Genomic DNA, 16,618 nt, shown 5'->3' with positions numbered 1-16,618 from the left:
TTCAGTCCCATTTACTGTGACTTCGCTCTGCAAAAATGGACCAAAGCATAAGATGACTGTTTTTATTTTTAACACGGATCAGTGGTCAGCAGACAAAAAGACTGACGTGAACATCCCCATGGAATATGAGGATGACAGTCGTTCTTAGGCCTCGTTCAGGCGAGTTTCGGCCATCAGACTCATCCATGGAACTCAATGGTTGCCTAAAAGGAAAAGACACCATCTGCTTTTAATGGATCCGCTGCAAAGATCACATAAGAATCTGTATTGGGCCTTATATTATTTTTATTTAATTGTGGATGTAAAAAGCAGACATAGATTGCAGAAGTCACCGGCTATTGTCCGGCGCCGGATTGTTGGATTGTTTCCCCGCTCGCCTGATCCCGGCCTTCAGATTGATATTGACACCTCTGATTCAAGCGCTCGATACACCGTCACTTACCACGGACTGCCGGAGGCCATCCCTGATTCCTGATCACTGCTGATGAACCCCTTCTCCCACGGATGATGATGTCGTCGCTCCAACACACAAGCCGCCTTCTTCTTCCTTCATTGCCAGCCTCTTTAAAAAAAAAAACAAAAACACGAAAAGAGCAGATGCTCACGGTTATTGAGAAGCTGAACGCTGCCGGGTCTCCGCCCAGAGAAGTGATTTTTGGACGAGGGTCATAAGAATTCGTCTTAAGTGCTAGAAATGAACTTTCTTCCCGAGGAATACTGGCGGCGAGAGGCACATATTTTTAATACCCATCATAAATAACCACACAATTTGGCAAAAAAAAATTGTGGCATGACCCACTTTTTTTAAACAATGGCACAGGTGGGGGAACCTGGCGGTACACAATGGGCCAGGAAACGCCGCTGCCGGCCCTCGTGGTAGAGGTTCCTGTGCACCCTTTGATCCACCCGATCAAATTTTGTGGCCTAACACCGGCGGTGCGTCTGGTCCCCGGCTTAGATTGACTTGGACAACCATGAAAGTTGGTCAAAGTGGACCAGCGCTTGTTAGAAGAGGCTAGTGGAGGAGGACAGGAGCCACTGCCACCGGGGAAGGCCGACATGTGGAGTAATCTGGCCCATAATGTCTGGCACCGCAACCGGTCAGGCCCGTCTGTCCAACCGCACAGCCTGTAGTCATGTCAGCACGATCGACCAGGGGCGGACATAGCATTGGTGCAACAGGGGCCCAAGAGATAAGGGGGCACTATCACCCCCAAAATATGTGGAATTGTGTATTATGAGGGGCTATGGCACTGCATGGGGCCCATATATTGTCCTTGCCCTTTTCGGTCTGTGTCCACCAGCGGGTCCGAACAATTCTGAGAAACGGATTCTGCAAAGAAGAATGTAAATTTAAAAAAAAAATGTAAAAATTATTAACAAAATTGTTAAAAAAAAAACATGAATTAAAGAAAGAAATAAAGATATTAAAAAAAAACTAAAATGTAACAATTATTAACAAAATCGCTAAAAAAAAAAAAAATGAATTAAAAAAAAGAAATAAAGATATTAAAAAAAAAACCTAAACATATGCCATACCGGAGGGTCTGCAAAAGTCCGACCTATCGAAATATAAAATGAATGAATCTGAACGATTAAAAAAAAAAAATACACACATAAAAAATTAAATAAATAAAAAGAGAGATACTAAGAGATTGTTGTTTTTTCGGTTGCACAAAAAAGGCGAAAAAATTATCAAAAAGTCAGATCTAATCCAAAATGATACAAATAAAAACCCCACAAAAGAAACTAAAACCAATCCCCTCTCACGGCCGCAGCGACGGCAGAATATAAACATTATGGATTTTGGAAAATGGCGGCAAAAATTTGTATTTTTTTTACTAAACTCTGATTTTTTTTTTTTTGTCACCACTTCAATATAAAAGTCGTACAAGTTTGGTATCGCCGGAATCGTCCCGATTTCGAGAATCGTGTCACCCGCTCGTTTTTGCCGCAGAATGTACGCCATAAAAACAATAGCGGAATTGTGTTTATTTTTCACCATTTCACCGTGCTCGGAGTTCATGTCCTCGTTTTTCGGGACATCGTGTGATAAAGTGAACGGTGTCAGACGAAATTGCAAACAAGCGCTCGTAGCTCAATGAGGATGGGAAGATAACAAAGAAAGAAGGGAAGAAAGGGGGGAAAATGAAAGCACAAAAAGGAATAATTAGCTGAAGAGGGAAGGGGTTAATTCTCCTTATTACGCTCTATATTCCATTATAACACCCAAACCTTCTACGTTACACTGTTTTCCGTCTTTTCCAGTTGCCAGGCAACAACCGCTTCAGTCACTAGAGGACAAACTGTCCCGTCTCTGTCTTTACCTTGGCGGCGGCCATTTTTCCTGAGTCATTTCCTATCATTTTACTTTAGACGTCGGAAAAATGGCTCCATAAATGAAGACGACAATATTCGGAGAGAAAAATCTAATTTCCAATCTCGTCTGTTTGCAGAAGAACAGGGTTGTGGCTGCAGACTTGTTACTTTGGACACGTGAGCAGCAGGGTCTCTGACGTCATCACTGCGCGCCGCCGCAGTGCAGTGCAGGACTGGAGGTGAGGAGGAAGGATGGGGAACCTGGGAGATGCGCAGAGGGGGGTGGTGGGTGAGCACTCTGCTGGGACTTGTAGTTCTGCAGCTGCTGGCGTTTGGCAGGGAGTTGCTTACAGTCTTCCTGTCCTGGCTGCTGCCATTGTAACAAAACCTCAGATATGAGCAGTTCTTCAGTTTCTGGGCCTTAGCGGATAATCTGTGTATATTATGGGTTAATTTATTGTGTGGACTTTTATAGAAATTTATTGGTGTTTTTTTCTTGTTTTTTTTTTTTAATCCCTGTCTGCAGGTTGTTTTTTTTTCGTAATAAAATCTCTTGTTTATTCACTCTTCCCCGGTCCAGCTCTGAGTCTTCGACGCTGCTCCCGATGTCTGTTATTGTCTGCAGCGCTGACGTCGCGTTGACAGCACTGCAGCCGATCACGAGCTGAATAATTGGCTGCAGTGCTGTCGACAATAACAGACGGCAGGAGCAGCAGTGGAGACTCAGCGCCGGACCAGGGGAGGATGAGTTAGGCTCTTTTTGGTAGGAGGGGGTAGAACCCCCCCCCCTCCAGAAAATCCCTTTGAATCTTGACTACAGATGTAGTCCGCAGCTGGAATTCCACATTGATTTCCGCATAGACCTGCTGCAATATCCGCATAAGTTACTGTGGATTTTACCTTTTGCGGATTTCTGGCACAAAACTGCAGAAATAGTCTGCAGGAGCGATAAAGCGACCCTCACCCATCCCCCCTGCTGCTCCCGGCCTCTCGTTCCTTTATGGGGTTGGCTGATCGCTCATCTCCTAGCTTCTCCTGTGTAATGAGACCGGCGGAGTGGTAAGGTGAATATCGCTGAGCGTTTTGCCCCCAAAATTCGGCACAATGCTCTTTGTGCTGAATGGCGCGGCCTCGCGGCGGACGTACTGCCCATGATCCGATGCAGGAAGGAACAATGAAGACGGGACATAGCAGGGCAATCAATGCCAAGAGGAGCGGTTTTGATATTGGAGAGCCCAAAAGAGGGGATGTGGTTGTACAGCGACCTCATGCTTGCGCACAGGGGCCTCATGCTTGCGCACAGGGGCCTCGTGCTTGCGCACAGGGGCCTCGTGCTTGCGCACAGGGGCCTCGTGCTTGCGCACAGGGGCCTCGTGCTTGCGCACAGGGGCCTCGTGCTTGCGCACAGGGGCCTCGTGCTTGCGCACAGGGGCCTCGTGCTTGCGCACAGGGGCCTCGTGCTTGCGCACAGGGGCCTCGTGCTTGCGCACAGGGGCCTCGTGCTTGCGCACAGGGGCCTCGTGCTTGCGCACAGGGGCCTCGTGCTTGCACAGGGGCCTCATGCTTGCGCACAGGGGCCTCGTGGTTGCACAGGGGCCTCATGATTGCGCACAGGGGCCTACTGCTTGCGCACAGGGGCCTCCTGCTTACCGCTGCAATAATTCATTCTTTTTTTCTATATTTAGGAAACATGTTGAACTCATCACAGGGCACGGTGGGCAGTGATCCCGTCATTCTCGCCACAGCCGGATATGACCACACGGTGAGGTTTTGGCAAGCCCATAGCGGCATCTGTACGCGGACCGTGCAGCACCAGGACTCTGTATCCTTCACACATTTTCTTCATGATAGGGCAGGACTAGTCGTCCGGGAGAGATGATTGTCGAATACAGTTGTGTTTTGTTTTGTTTTTTTTTGTCCATTCCTTTGTTTCTAGTCCTAATGTTCAGCAGTGTGTCTGACCTCCTGCAGGTTTTGTTTCTGCTTCATTGTGTTCCTTGACTGAAAGTTTTAGCAAGTGAACTCTCTGGAAGTGACTCCAGATCGCAGCATGATTGCAGCTGCAGGTGAGTGACCGTGATTTCTGTCTGATAAGGGGCGGCCATACTCCTTAGATAGCGGTCAGGCGAACTCCCCCCATACACAACCTCGCTTAGTGCGGCCGAATGGGGAAAGTGGAATACAAAGGAATATAGGAGTCTGTTGAATTTGGGGACAACTAGTCTGGACACTGCGGTCCGTACTCAGAATTATGAATTTCTGATGTTTAACCCTCCCTCAGGGGCAATATGTTTCATAACGAGTTTAGGGGCATTGCGCATGTCCAGCACAGGCTAGAAAATTGGCTATATTTTCCTTTTTTTTAAATTTCAATGCTCTAAAAGTGATCAGTTACCTTAATAAGAATGTAATAAATGAGAATACACATAATCAGGTGTAAAAAAAAAAAAATGTTTAATAACCAGAAAAGTATGGTGTTTCCCAGACAAACCACTGAAAATAGAGAAATTAAACTAAGTGAGCTGCGCCTGTCAGATCAGTTGCCCCTGACGGATGGTTAAATCCAGACTTTGAGGGAGGGTCATGAATCCCCTCACACAAGAGATGGTGCAAAACGTTTTATTGATCTGGTCAAGTATCCCTATCAATAATCTGTGGTCACCAGACAAGAGCCCTGGGACCCGCTTCCTACCTGCCAGCATCTATGGCCCTTCTATTGATTAACGAGCCACGTGCGATGTCACATGTGCTTCACACCACAATGCTGATGTCGCGCCAGGCTGGCGAATTGAAACAGAAGTCGGGGATGCCGTCCGATAGGAAGCGATTCTTAGGGCTTCTGTCCAGTGACCCCAGATTATAGACATGGGCCGGGGTCCTGTGAATCGATGTGCACCTTTTCTACTTCATACATGTTAGATGATTGGCTGGCTTGATCAAGATCAATATTTTGTGAATAGGGATCTTTAAGGGGTTAACTGGTGATTTTCACTTTCATATTGGGAGATAAGGGGTGCAGCTGGTGTTTCGGTGACGGCCTCATGCACAAGCATAAGGTGTTATACACCTGTCCGATTAGAGTTGGTCTTGTACATGATACTTTTGGGCGGCGGTCGAGACCTATCAATTGGTCGTCAGAGCCCCCTTAGCAGACCCTCCGACCTCCCTATGCAGAAGTAAGCGATTCTAACCCCTTTAAGGATAAGCTTCAATGTTTGATAACTTTGATTCCTAATGGTCCCCCGTAGTACCTGACAGGACATATATCTGCGGCTGTGTCTGGTGTTGCAGTGGAGCCAGGCGTACGTATAACTGACATTGCTGTGCCCCAGTGAGCACTTCACCCCTTCATTCTGCTAATCGTTGAGGGTCCTGGATGACCCTCATTACTATGTAATTTATCTTATGATTCTGCCTTACCTCTTGTATTCTACACATTGCATTCACCTGGTTTCCTAATCCTCCTCGGCCCTGTGCTCCTGTTCCTAGGATATCAGCACATCCGGATGTACGATCTGAACTCCAACAACCCCAATCCCGTTATCAACTATGACGGCGTCAGCAAGAACATCACTTCTGTTGGATTCCATGAGGATGGACGCTGGATGTATACAGGTGGAGAAGACTGTATGGCCCGGATATGGGACCTGAGGTGCGACGTCTCCTGGCTTCCGCTTCATTCGTGTTTGAGAATTTTTTTGCTTTTGGTGGATTTATGCTCCATATAAATATTTTATTATATGAAGAGCAATGTATGAAATAAAAGAGCCTGCGATCAGCTGAGCGCCATGGACCCCAGCGATCGGAGATTATTTCCATGGAAAGCAGGATCTGGCTGAGCCTTGTCACAGCGACTACCAAGGAAACGTGGCCTTACATGCCAGCCATAGAAACGTGTAAATGCATCAGGTTCACACGGACGTAAACTGTTATTAATACCTTTAAGACCAGACTATTTTTTTTTTTAATCCATTTTGTTATAAAAACAACATACTGGCGTTCCTATGTTTGCCTTTATAGTGTGCCAGTACATAGACAGCTATCAGGGCATGTCGCTGGTATCCCTTTAACAGTCTTTCCAAAAGGACGACTGCCCTGGGGATCGTTATCTTGTCTCGGGCTGTCCCCATAGTGTTGGCAATCATGGCTACGAGGCGGTTTTATACTGCCCGGTTTGTATTTTTCTCTGATCCGGGCAGTCGTAGCTTTGTATTACGTTGGCACAATGGCAGCTACCTAAATATTTCTTACTTGTGAAAGAGTTTCCTGCACAGAAGATATTTTTATCACGTTGTTGATTTGAAAACCCCTTTTAATCACTCGCATCTACCACATTGACTCTTCTGATTTTTTTTATTCTCAGGTCACGAAACCTTCAGTGTCAGCGAATCTTCCAAGTAAATGCACCAATCAATTGTGTCGTTCTCCATCCCAACCAGGTAAGTGCCCTGCAGCAAGTCTTGGGATATATTGACACCTTTTAAAGAGAGTTTCTCCAGAGATTGAAAGTTATACTCTACGCATGGGATAGAAGGGAACTTACTGATCGCTAGGGGTTAAGATCAATGGGTCTCATTCTTGGGATGGGTCTGGGTGGTCGGACCCCCAGCAATCGTAGTGAATAATCAGTGTTCACAAAGAAGAAAATCAACAAGGAAACTATCATCTTGGTTTGACATGGCTGTCTAGAGCATAGCCAGGTCCTGGGGTTCAGCGGTGTGGACTGTGCTCCCCTAGGAGTCACTGGGCGGTATCGTCTTCATACGTAGACTACACCAAAACCCAAAATTTAAAGTGACCAAATATTACCTCCCAGACGGGGATAGCCCCCTGCCCGCCCTGACTGGTGAGCTCCAGGACCTGTCTCGTTTTTTGGCATCTTTTTTTTTTTTTTTCAATCGACACCTTTCTTAAATTCCACTTTGTGTTCGCCTGTATGTCTTTTTTTTTTTTTTTTTCTTTTTTTATGTTCGCCATTGTGGGTGAGGTTTTGGGTGTTTCCAGATCTCTGCTGCCATTTCATCAATTTCACCTATTTAAAAAGTTGCAAAACTTTTGTTCAAATTGTGAAGCAGTCAATTCCTCCTGGAGTGATTTTTTTTTTTTTTTTTTTTTTTTATGCACGCCTGGGAAGTTTTTTCTGCATTTTTGCAGAACGTGCCACTTTATTGCTTTTAAGAAGGTAAATGATAAAAATGAATAGAATATTTAATGTTGCACAAAATTCATGAACCGGATGCGACAATTGGGAAAAATTTTATGAAAAAAAAAATAAAATTGTCCATGAATACCACAAGAAAAAAAAGGAAAAGGGACTTTTGTAAATGCTGAATTGAGTCCTTTTGTGTTTTGATTTCTGCTTGATATCTCAGGAAAAGGGACTTTTGTAAATGCTGAATTGAGTCCTTTTGTGTTTTGATTTCTGCTTGATATCTCTGGATGGACAGATCTAAAGCCCCCCACACATCACTGATATCGACAGGTTCAGCCGCCCCTCTAATATGTATGGGGGCGCTGGTGGACTGATCGTAGGGGAGAGATGTTGATCGGCCATGTCTAGGTTTGTACTGCCGCTCGCTTTTTTTCTCTTAGGCTTGGTTCATATTGCGTTAATGTGACCGCGCTAACGGACAGCGTTGCACAGCGAAATTAACGCCGTGCAACGAGTCCGTTAGCGCGGCCATTAACAGCAATGGTGACGCGCATCACTAGCGCGTGCCATTTTCGGCACGCGCTAGCGATGTGCCGGTGTTTTGTGGCGCGCCGTGGACGCTGCTTGCGCCGTGGCGCCGTGGCGCGGCGCGCCCGAGGTCCGTTCCCCGCTCTCGCAGATCGGAGATCTGCGAGAGCGGGGACGTTTAACGCGACCCCATAAAACAACATTGCGTTAGCGCAATCCGCTAGTGCTAGGCGCTAAACGGATTGCTCTAACGCAATATGAACCTAGCCTTAGACAAGCAGGTCTCTACTGGCAGCAAGCCAAGAAGTTGAAACAAAGTTTATTACAAAGTTTCTGAAGTTTTTTTGAAGGCTCCCCTTTTTTGAAGGCTCCACGGACCTTTAGTCTGACTTTCCTACCACGTCTTAGAAGCCGCGGACGTGGTGCGTTACCTTATCCTATATATCTGGGTGCGATCGCAGTCGCTCGGCACAGACCCGAGTTCCCCCTTTCTTTCGACACGCGCACATAATGTTTTCCTGGTGCTGTGAAAGTTGTCATTTAGTAAGGTGAGTCGGCCAGGTGTGTGCAGACAGCTGCGCTTTACATGGGAGATAAGCCGGAGACACAATGCCACCTTGTTATTTGGGAGACTTCCCCTTATACAAGGCTCTTTTGTGTCTGAACGGAAGAAAAATGTAATACTTGCTCCAAGCCCCCCGGTCCTGGGAACATATCTTATGGATGTAGGACGTTCTGCTACCAGACTATTTAATGGGACAGTGTCAAGGTTACAAGGTAGAGGTAAAAAAAAAAAAAAGCCTATAATTCTACGGTAACATTCCTTTAATCCGGCAAGAAAACATATAAACTGGTTCGGTGGCCGTGAGTGTGCGCCCCTGCTCCATTCATTGTGTATGGGACGAGTGGAGACAGCCGAGGGGCTCCGTTCTTGTAATCGAGGCTCCCAGCAAGTTATCATTTGTAGGTCCCAGTTCTACCAAGTGAGTTCCTTGCATGTTAACCCCTTTCTTGACGTTTGGCCTAACGTCGGATCCCTGTGTATGATGCAGGCTCAGGAGCTGAGTCTGCACCGTATCCAGCTGATGATGGCCATGTTACGTAGTTGGCCCTGTTTCTTTTTTTATTATTATTATTTGTTCTGATACATTTTTAATTCTCTCTTTAGGCCGAGCTCATCGTAGGTGACCAGAGCGGAGCAATTCACATATGGGACCTCAAAACCGATCACAACGAGCAGCTTATTCCTGAGGCCGATGCAGCCGTCAACGCCGTCCACATAGACCCAGACGCCAGTTACATGGCCGCCGTCAACAGCTTTGTGAGTGCCGGCGTGTTGATTATGAGACCCTCATTGATATAAAGGGGGATGAAGAACTACATCCCATTTTTAATAATCCCGCTGGGCAGGGAAGTGGTGCCGGCCCTTTATTTATTTCAAAGGGGGTCTTGCTGCCGGGGTGGCCGGGAATTGGACGCACTGATATTTACTGCCATCGAATGGAAAAATCCTTTCAATGTCATAGGTCCTCACCTTGGTTTTGCACTTAGGTACACAGAATATTGTATTGTTGTTATCCCTCCCTGGTAAATCATTTCTTAGCTGCACTGTTTGCTAAGGTTGTGCCAAATAGTGATAGTTCCACAATCTTAAAGGGGTGGTCTTCAGCAGTGCAAACCAGCTGGGTTTTTTTGGCCACACTTGATTTTGCTATCATGGACCACAATGTGCAGCCCACCATGTAATGTGTATGGAAGGGCCTCTCAGCTCTCCCCCCGACCCCGGCAACAGATGACTGGGAAGAGAAGGATCGGGCAGATTGTTTTTAACCTGTCCTATCATTATTTGGGTAAGGGGTCTGTCAGCTGCTTCTTCCACTTCCCACTGAGGAGACATGCATGCTCAGCCAATCCCAGCGTGCACATGTATGTGGGATCAGGAAGGAAGACTTCTGGTATGGCTGACGTGTGCGGATTGTCTCTTAACCTTTATACTTCTTCTTAGGGAAATTGCTTTGTCTGGAACCTGACCGGAGGCCTCGGGGAAGATCTCACACAACTCATCCCTAAAACGAAAATCCCTTCTCACAGTCGCTGCGCGCTCAGTTGTAAATTCAGCCCGGATTCCACGTGAGTGCGCACAGAACGACGTCCCGACTCCCAGTGTGAACATGCACCTATGTCATCTGCGGTCATAATACAAATGTGTGATGTGACCCCCTTTACCCTTCCAGACTCCTGGCCACGTGTTCTGCCGACCAGACCTGCAAAATATGGAGGACATCCAACTTCTCTCTGATGACAGAGCTGAGCATCAAGAGTAATAACCCAGGAGAGACGTCACGGGGCTGGATGTGGGACTGCGCCTTCTCAGGGGACTCGCAGTACATTGTAACAGGTATGAAGAGTGTTCTTATATATTTACCCCACCATAGAAGGTTACATCCTACACTATACCCCAGAGCTGCACTCACTATTCTGCTGGTGCAGTCACTGTGTACATACATTACATTACTGATCCTGAGTTACATCCTGTATTATACTACAGAGCTGCACTTACTATTCTGCTGGTGTAGTCACTGTGTACATACATTACATTACTGATCCTGAGTTACATCCTGTATTATACTCCAGAGCTGCACTCACTATTCTGCTGGTGCAGTCACTGTGTACATACATTACATTACTGATCCTGAGTTACGTCCTGTATTATACTCCAGAGCTGCACTCACTATTCTGCTGGTGCAGTCACTGTGTACATACATTACATTACTGATCCCGAGTTACGTCCTGTATTATACTCCAGAGCTGCACTCACTATTCTGCTGGTGCAGTCACTGTGTACATACATTACATTACTGATCCTGAGTTACATCCTGTATTATACCCCAGAGCTGCACTCACTATTCTGCTGGTGCAGTCACTGTGCACATACATTACATTACTGATCCTGAGTTACATCCTGTATTATACCCCAGAGCTGCACTTACTATTCTGCTGGTGCAGTCACTGTGTACATACATTACATTACTGATCCTGAGTTACATCCTGTATTATACCCCAGAGCTGCACTCACTATTCTGCTGGTGCAGTCACTGTGCACATACATTACATTACTGATCCTGAGTTACATCCTGTATTATACCCCAGAGCTGCACTCACTATTCTGCTGGTGCAGTCACTGTGCACATACATTACATTACTGATCCTGAATTACATCCTGTATTATACTCCAGAGCTGCACTCACTATTCTGCTGGTGCAGTCACTGTGCACATACATTACATTACTGATCCTGAATTACATCCTGTATTATACCCCAGAGCTGCACTCACTGTTCTGCTGATGTAGTCACTGTGTACATACATTACATTCCTGATCCTGAGTTACATCCTGTATTATACCGCAGAGCTGCACTCACTATTCTGCTGGTGCAGTCACTGTGTACATACATTACTGATCCTGAGTTACATCCTGTATTATACTCCAGAGCTGCACTCACTATTCTGCTGGTGCAGTCACTGTGTACATACATTACATTACTGATCCTGCGTTACATCCTGTATTATGCTCCAGAGCTGCACTCACTATTCTGCTGGTGCAGTCACTGTGTACATTACATTACTGATCCTGAGTTGAATCCTGTGTTATACCCCAGAGCTGCGCTCACTATTCTGCTGCTGTAGATGTATGTTTAGCCTTCTGCTCTCTCCTCCAGCCTCGTCTGATAACCTGGCCCGGCTTTGGTGTGTGGAGACCGGAGAGATCAAGAGGGAGTACAGCGGTCACCAGAAGGCGGTGGTCAGCCTGGCTTTTAATGACAGCGTCCTGGGGTAATCCGATCATGATCTGGTGTTACTTAATATAAGACTTTGCTCTTCGGCCTGAGATGACGGCGGACAGAGGAGGATGTGACTCTGTGGCCTCAGGCGACTCTTTATTTCGAGGATTTGTCTGCAGGAGATTCCTAATAAAGCAGTAAATGACCGGAGTCCTGCACTGAAAAGTGATGTATTTTTAATATGTAATCACACATACAAGGTGGAGTATACAAACGGGAATCTGGCATCTCGGTGTATAATCGTCCCCCACTTCTGTCACCGGGGGGGGGGGGACATCCGACTTGTGGATCAGTCGTCCCTGTTGTCGGAGACGTAATACGTTGCGCAGTCCAGCTGTCACCAAAGAGTTAACAGGAAACCACACCGACCAATCCGAAACTAACTCCTCCCACAATTTGTGCAAAATCCACTAGGGAGGGATCGGCCGCGCTGCGAGGAGCCCATATTTTTTCGTATCTTCGGCCTAGTCGGGCAGGTAGTAGAAGCAGACGGACACGCAGATGTTGTTTGGGAAGCAGATGTCGATGCAGAGGTAAATGAGGCGTCTCGTCGGGCCTGCAGCACAGAAGATTGTTACCAGCTGGGGGCGTGTCCCTGCACAGTCTGACACTGTCCAATCAGTGCTCACATTGTAGGAACACACCCCCTCTTAACAATAAGGAAGAGAAATGGCAGCCTCCGTTGTCAAATAATTCACAAATATCCAGGAGGAATAACCGAGGAACAGCACAACCCAAAGCTCTGGGAAAAGATTCTCCCGATTCGTCACTTTACGACGAATACAAATATTTATTAAAACAGTGCTGTCAGGAGCGGTACAAGATCCCCTTTAAGGCCTACTCACCTTCACTCTTTTTTACCCAATAAATAGGAAGCTGGTCACACAACATCTGTACAGGTTCCCCTACAAGTTCATGATTGACTTTCCGACCTCCTATTACACCCAGGAACTCACGGTAGTAACGTGTTCTGTTGTTCTGCAGGAAAAGGACCCCATCCTGTAAAAAAAACTATACATTATATAATGTGACCCTGGTCTGGGAGCTAATATAGCATTACATTGTTATAGCATAAAATTTTATGATGCACCTTTGGCATGATTACAGTAGTTAAAAAAAAACTATTTTCAAATGGTAAAATTTGGTCCTCCTGCAACCACCACCAGGGGGAGCTAGTGAGCTTTCTGAATACAGTTTGATCGTGAGCTCCCCCTAGTGGTGACTGCAGATATAAGATTATTTTTTGTAAAAACGTCACGATGATTGTCCGGACATTGACTGATCTTGTGCTAATAAATTGAGATGTGAATAAATACAAAGATGTGATGTAATATCTGACCTTGGCTACAGACATATTGAGGAAGGATTGGATATTTTCCATATCTCTCATCTCCATCCGTCGAAGGAAACAGGATTTCTCTCCAGCGGCCTTATAGCAAACCAGTCCCTAGGAAATATATAGGACGAGTGGGGGCTTTAGTAAAAAAAAAAAAATAGAATGTATATTAACATATTAAAGGGACGCGACTTGTACGATGCGGATCAGTGTGGGGTCGGCAACCTGTGGCCTTCCAATGTTCTGGCACGACCCCCACACACTTAAAGGGGTTGTCCATACATCCGATATTGATGGCTCATCAATATCAGATCAGTTGGGTTTTTACATTAATAAATGTTTTTCTGAGAATCTTCAGGTTTTGTATTGTGGTGTACCACTGTTGTTCCTCCTGGCATTGTATGATACATTGATATTTAGGGTTGGGGTGCCTGGCACTGTCCAATCGGTGCTCGCAGGACCAAGTTATGTAGGGATACACCCCTCTGACAAAGAGAGTGCCAGGAGGAATAACAGAGGAACGGCAAAAAACAAAAGCAGAGCAATCCTCCTATATAATACAGATCACATTACATGTGTCCCGTTATGTCGTACACCCGTCACCGCTCACATGTTTGCTGTCGAATAAGACCACCGACGTCTGGTTCCTGGAGGTAACCCGATAGGTGACCGTGTTCCTCCGCTTGTCGGTAATGGCAGACTGGTTCACGGAGGAGCCCTGCAGGTTCTTGTAGGTCAGCCGGACCACCTGTAAGAGAGGCTGAAAGTAACGGCTTTAAGTGTCTGATGTAGAGAAACGGAGGAGGAGGCCGCTTTACTCTTGCACCTTATTTAGCCTAGCAGCCCCCCCACCTCAAATAAATGGCAGCCACTTATCTCCACGATCCATAGAAATAACATACGTGTTTACTCACTTCTTATGCCTTTGTCATTGGCAGCCCTGACCTCACTCCTGTCAGGACAGGTCACTTTCCCCCACAAGATCAACACACTCCTCTTCTGCTGCCGGACTAGTGACCTTTCCAATTTACTGACTACCTAATGCTTATTCCTCTGATGGTCCTCCCGTACCCAGACAGGCTTGGCCCTGAGTAGCTGCTGGCAGAGACCCCCCCTCCGATGACTTATCATCACCTGTGCAAACGAAGGATCGAGCATGCTGAATCGCCGACATGTCCGACTCTTCTCTCCCTGCTGTGGAGGAAAGTCAGGACCTCCCTTCATACATTAAATGAATTATCTAGTGCTGCTACAATTGGCAGGTCGGGCTGACGATCATCTAAGCTGTTTGGCAGTTTAAAGGTACCTTCACACTGAACAACATTACAACGATAGCGATCTGTGACGTTGCAGCGTCCTGGATAGCGATATCGTTGTGTTTGACACGCAGCAGCGATCAGGATCCTGCTGTGACATCGCGGGTCGGAGCGAGAAGGCCAGAACTTTATTTCGTTGCTGAATCGGCGTGTGTGACACCGATCCAGCGATGTGTTCACTTGTAACCAGGGTAAACATCGGGTTACTAAGTGCAGGGCCGCGCTTAGTAACCCGATATTTACCCTGGTTACCATTGTAAATGTAAAAAAAAAAAACACTACATACTTACATTCCGGTGCCTGTCACGTCCCCGGCGTCCGCTTCTCTGCACTCCTCCTGCATCCTGTGTCAGTGCCGGCCGGCCGTAAAGCAGAGTCACTGCTCTGCTTTACGGCCGGCGCTTACACAGGATGCAGGAGGAGTGCAGGGAAGCGGACGCCGGGGACGTGACAGGCACCAGAATGTAAGTATGTACAGTCATGGCCAAAATTTTTGAGAATGACACCAAAATTATATTTTCACATGATCTGCTGCCCTCTGGTTTTTATTAGTGTTTGTCTGATGTTTCTATCACATACAGAAATATAATTGCAATCATATTATGAGAACCAATAGGTTATATTGACAGAATGAGTTAATGCAGCAAGTCAATATTTGCAGTGGAAAACAGAAGAAGGCGTTCCAGCTCCATAAAATTTCAAATCTTTATTTCTCCGTTAAAATACGAATAAGAACAACAAATCCTTGTCTGAGTGCGAATGCAGGAGTGCACATAACATGCGACGCGTTTCGATATGCTACATTGCATTGTGTGCAATCAATTTTGTACACTACATTGCTAGTATGGCAATTAATAAAACTTTTTATAGTGAAACTCTGGGTTTTATCTCTACCTTGAAATGTGTTTTTAGTTAATGCATTGCGGCAAGTACTGCACGCAGCAACGCCACATTTATAGAACCCCTTACACTCAAGCCACTCGCTTAAAAGCAAAATTAAAACAAAGAAAATATCCTGATTGGACGTTAAATAGGGCACAAAACATAGTTGAAAACAAAACAAGAGAGAGTCTGCTGGTATCGGACAGAGAAAAAAAGAGAATTAAGGCGACAAGAAAGAAAAAACCTTATATATGCTTTCAGTACAGCACTCAATTTCAGGAAATTAAAAACATTATTCTAAAAAGATTACCTTTACTGAAAGAAGATGATACGCTTTCCGAAATTCTAAAAGACGGTCTTAATGTTGTGGCGAGAAGAGCGCCAACCATTGGTGATTCACTCTCCCCTAGTCTCCTATCGTCGCTGCCGATTTCTAAAACATGGCTTGAGTGTAAGGGGTTCTATAAATGTGGCGTTGCTGCGTGCAGTACTTGCCGCAATGCATTAACTAAAAACACATTTCAAGATAGAGATAAAACCCAAAGTTTCACTATAAAAAGTTTTATTAATTGCCATACTAGCAATGTAGTGTACAAAATTGATTGCACACAATGCAATGTAGCATATATAGGATGCACTACAAGAAAATTAAAAACTAGAATTTCTGAGCACCTTAGAGATTTGGGGAGTAGTATTACCACTAGCAGAAATGTGTCAGCTGTTGCTAAACATTTTAATTTGTACCATGCAGGCAAAATATCCACTATGTCAATCCAGGGTATAGAGCATGTCAGATTATCTCAGCGGGGTGGAGATGTGAAAAGACAGCTTCTAACCAGAGAAGCTTTCTGGATCTATAACCTGAAAACCAGATATCCTCTTGGTTTGAATCGCAAGAATGAAATAATGTATCATTACTGTTGAATACTCATTGTATTTGTGATTGTATGTTTAATGTACTGTTTTAGATCATTTTTGCCAGGTAATTTACCTTGTTTCAGGTGTATTCCTCTGTTGCTGCAGGTGTAGTCTCTTTGTCTCATGACCCGCACTAATAGCCATGTGATCAGAATTGTCAGCATGATTGGTCTTTGAGCATTTAAGAGACACCGCATTTCTGAGGAAACTATGCATTGAGTAAGATCGGTTAACGATCGAAACGCGTCGCATGTTATGTGCACTCCTGCATTCGCACTCAGACAAGGATTTGTTGTTCTTATTCGTATTTTAACGGAGAAATAAAGA

The 16,618-nt window shown here is 45.6% G+C and overlaps 3 protein-coding genes across 4 annotated transcripts in view; 1 reads left to right on the top strand and 2 right to left on the bottom strand.

The window, feature by feature from the left end:
- LOC138645338 (hexosaminidase D-like) overlaps positions 1-2,296 on the bottom strand; it is a 31,777-nt gene extending 29,481 nt beyond the window's left edge. The window contains exons 1-2 of one of the 2 annotated variants that reach the window (XM_069734571.1): positions 2,236-2,296; positions 443-562 (exon numbers count right to left, since the gene is read on the bottom strand). The gene's annotated coding sequence lies outside the window, so the exon portion shown is untranslated. The remainder of the gene's footprint in view (positions 1-442; positions 563-2,235) is intronic. The other variant, XM_069734570.1, reaches the window with a different exon arrangement.
- A 157-nt stretch (positions 2,297-2,453) lies between these two features.
- MLST8 (MTOR associated protein, LST8 homolog) lies at positions 2,454-11,989 on the top strand. Its single transcript, XM_069734568.1, has 9 exons — positions 2,454-2,558; positions 4,005-4,141; positions 4,334-4,385; positions 5,809-5,971; positions 6,683-6,758; positions 9,168-9,320; positions 10,005-10,129; positions 10,234-10,397; positions 11,717-11,989. The coding sequence occupies exons 2-9, from the start codon at positions 4,010-4,012 to the stop codon at positions 11,833-11,835; spliced, it is 984 nt and encodes a 327-aa protein (XP_069590669.1). The 5' UTR covers positions 2,454-2,558; positions 4,005-4,009; the 3' UTR covers positions 11,836-11,989.
- Positions 11,990-11,998: 9 nt separating this feature from the next.
- BRICD5 (BRICHOS domain containing 5) overlaps positions 11,999-16,618 on the bottom strand; it is a 16,668-nt gene continuing 12,048 nt past the window's right edge. Inside the window, exons 3-6 of the mRNA XM_069734569.1 lie at positions 13,786-13,935; positions 13,179-13,286; positions 12,685-12,838; positions 11,999-12,395 (exon numbers count right to left, since the gene is read on the bottom strand). Of these exons, the coding sequence (XP_069590670.1) occupies positions 12,304-12,395; positions 12,685-12,838; positions 13,179-13,286; positions 13,786-13,935 (504 nt within the window). The 3' untranslated portion in view covers positions 11,999-12,303. The remainder of the gene's footprint in view (positions 12,396-12,684; positions 12,839-13,178; positions 13,287-13,785; positions 13,936-16,618) is intronic.

This window comes from Ranitomeya imitator, chromosome 7, assembly GCF_032444005.1.
Source record: "Ranitomeya imitator isolate aRanImi1 chromosome 7, aRanImi1.pri, whole genome shotgun sequence".
Classification (NCBI taxonomy): domain Eukaryota; kingdom Metazoa; phylum Chordata; class Amphibia; order Anura; family Dendrobatidae; genus Ranitomeya; species Ranitomeya imitator.
Note: the sequence above shows the minus strand (reverse complement) of the source record. Positions and strands in the feature narration are given on the sequence as shown.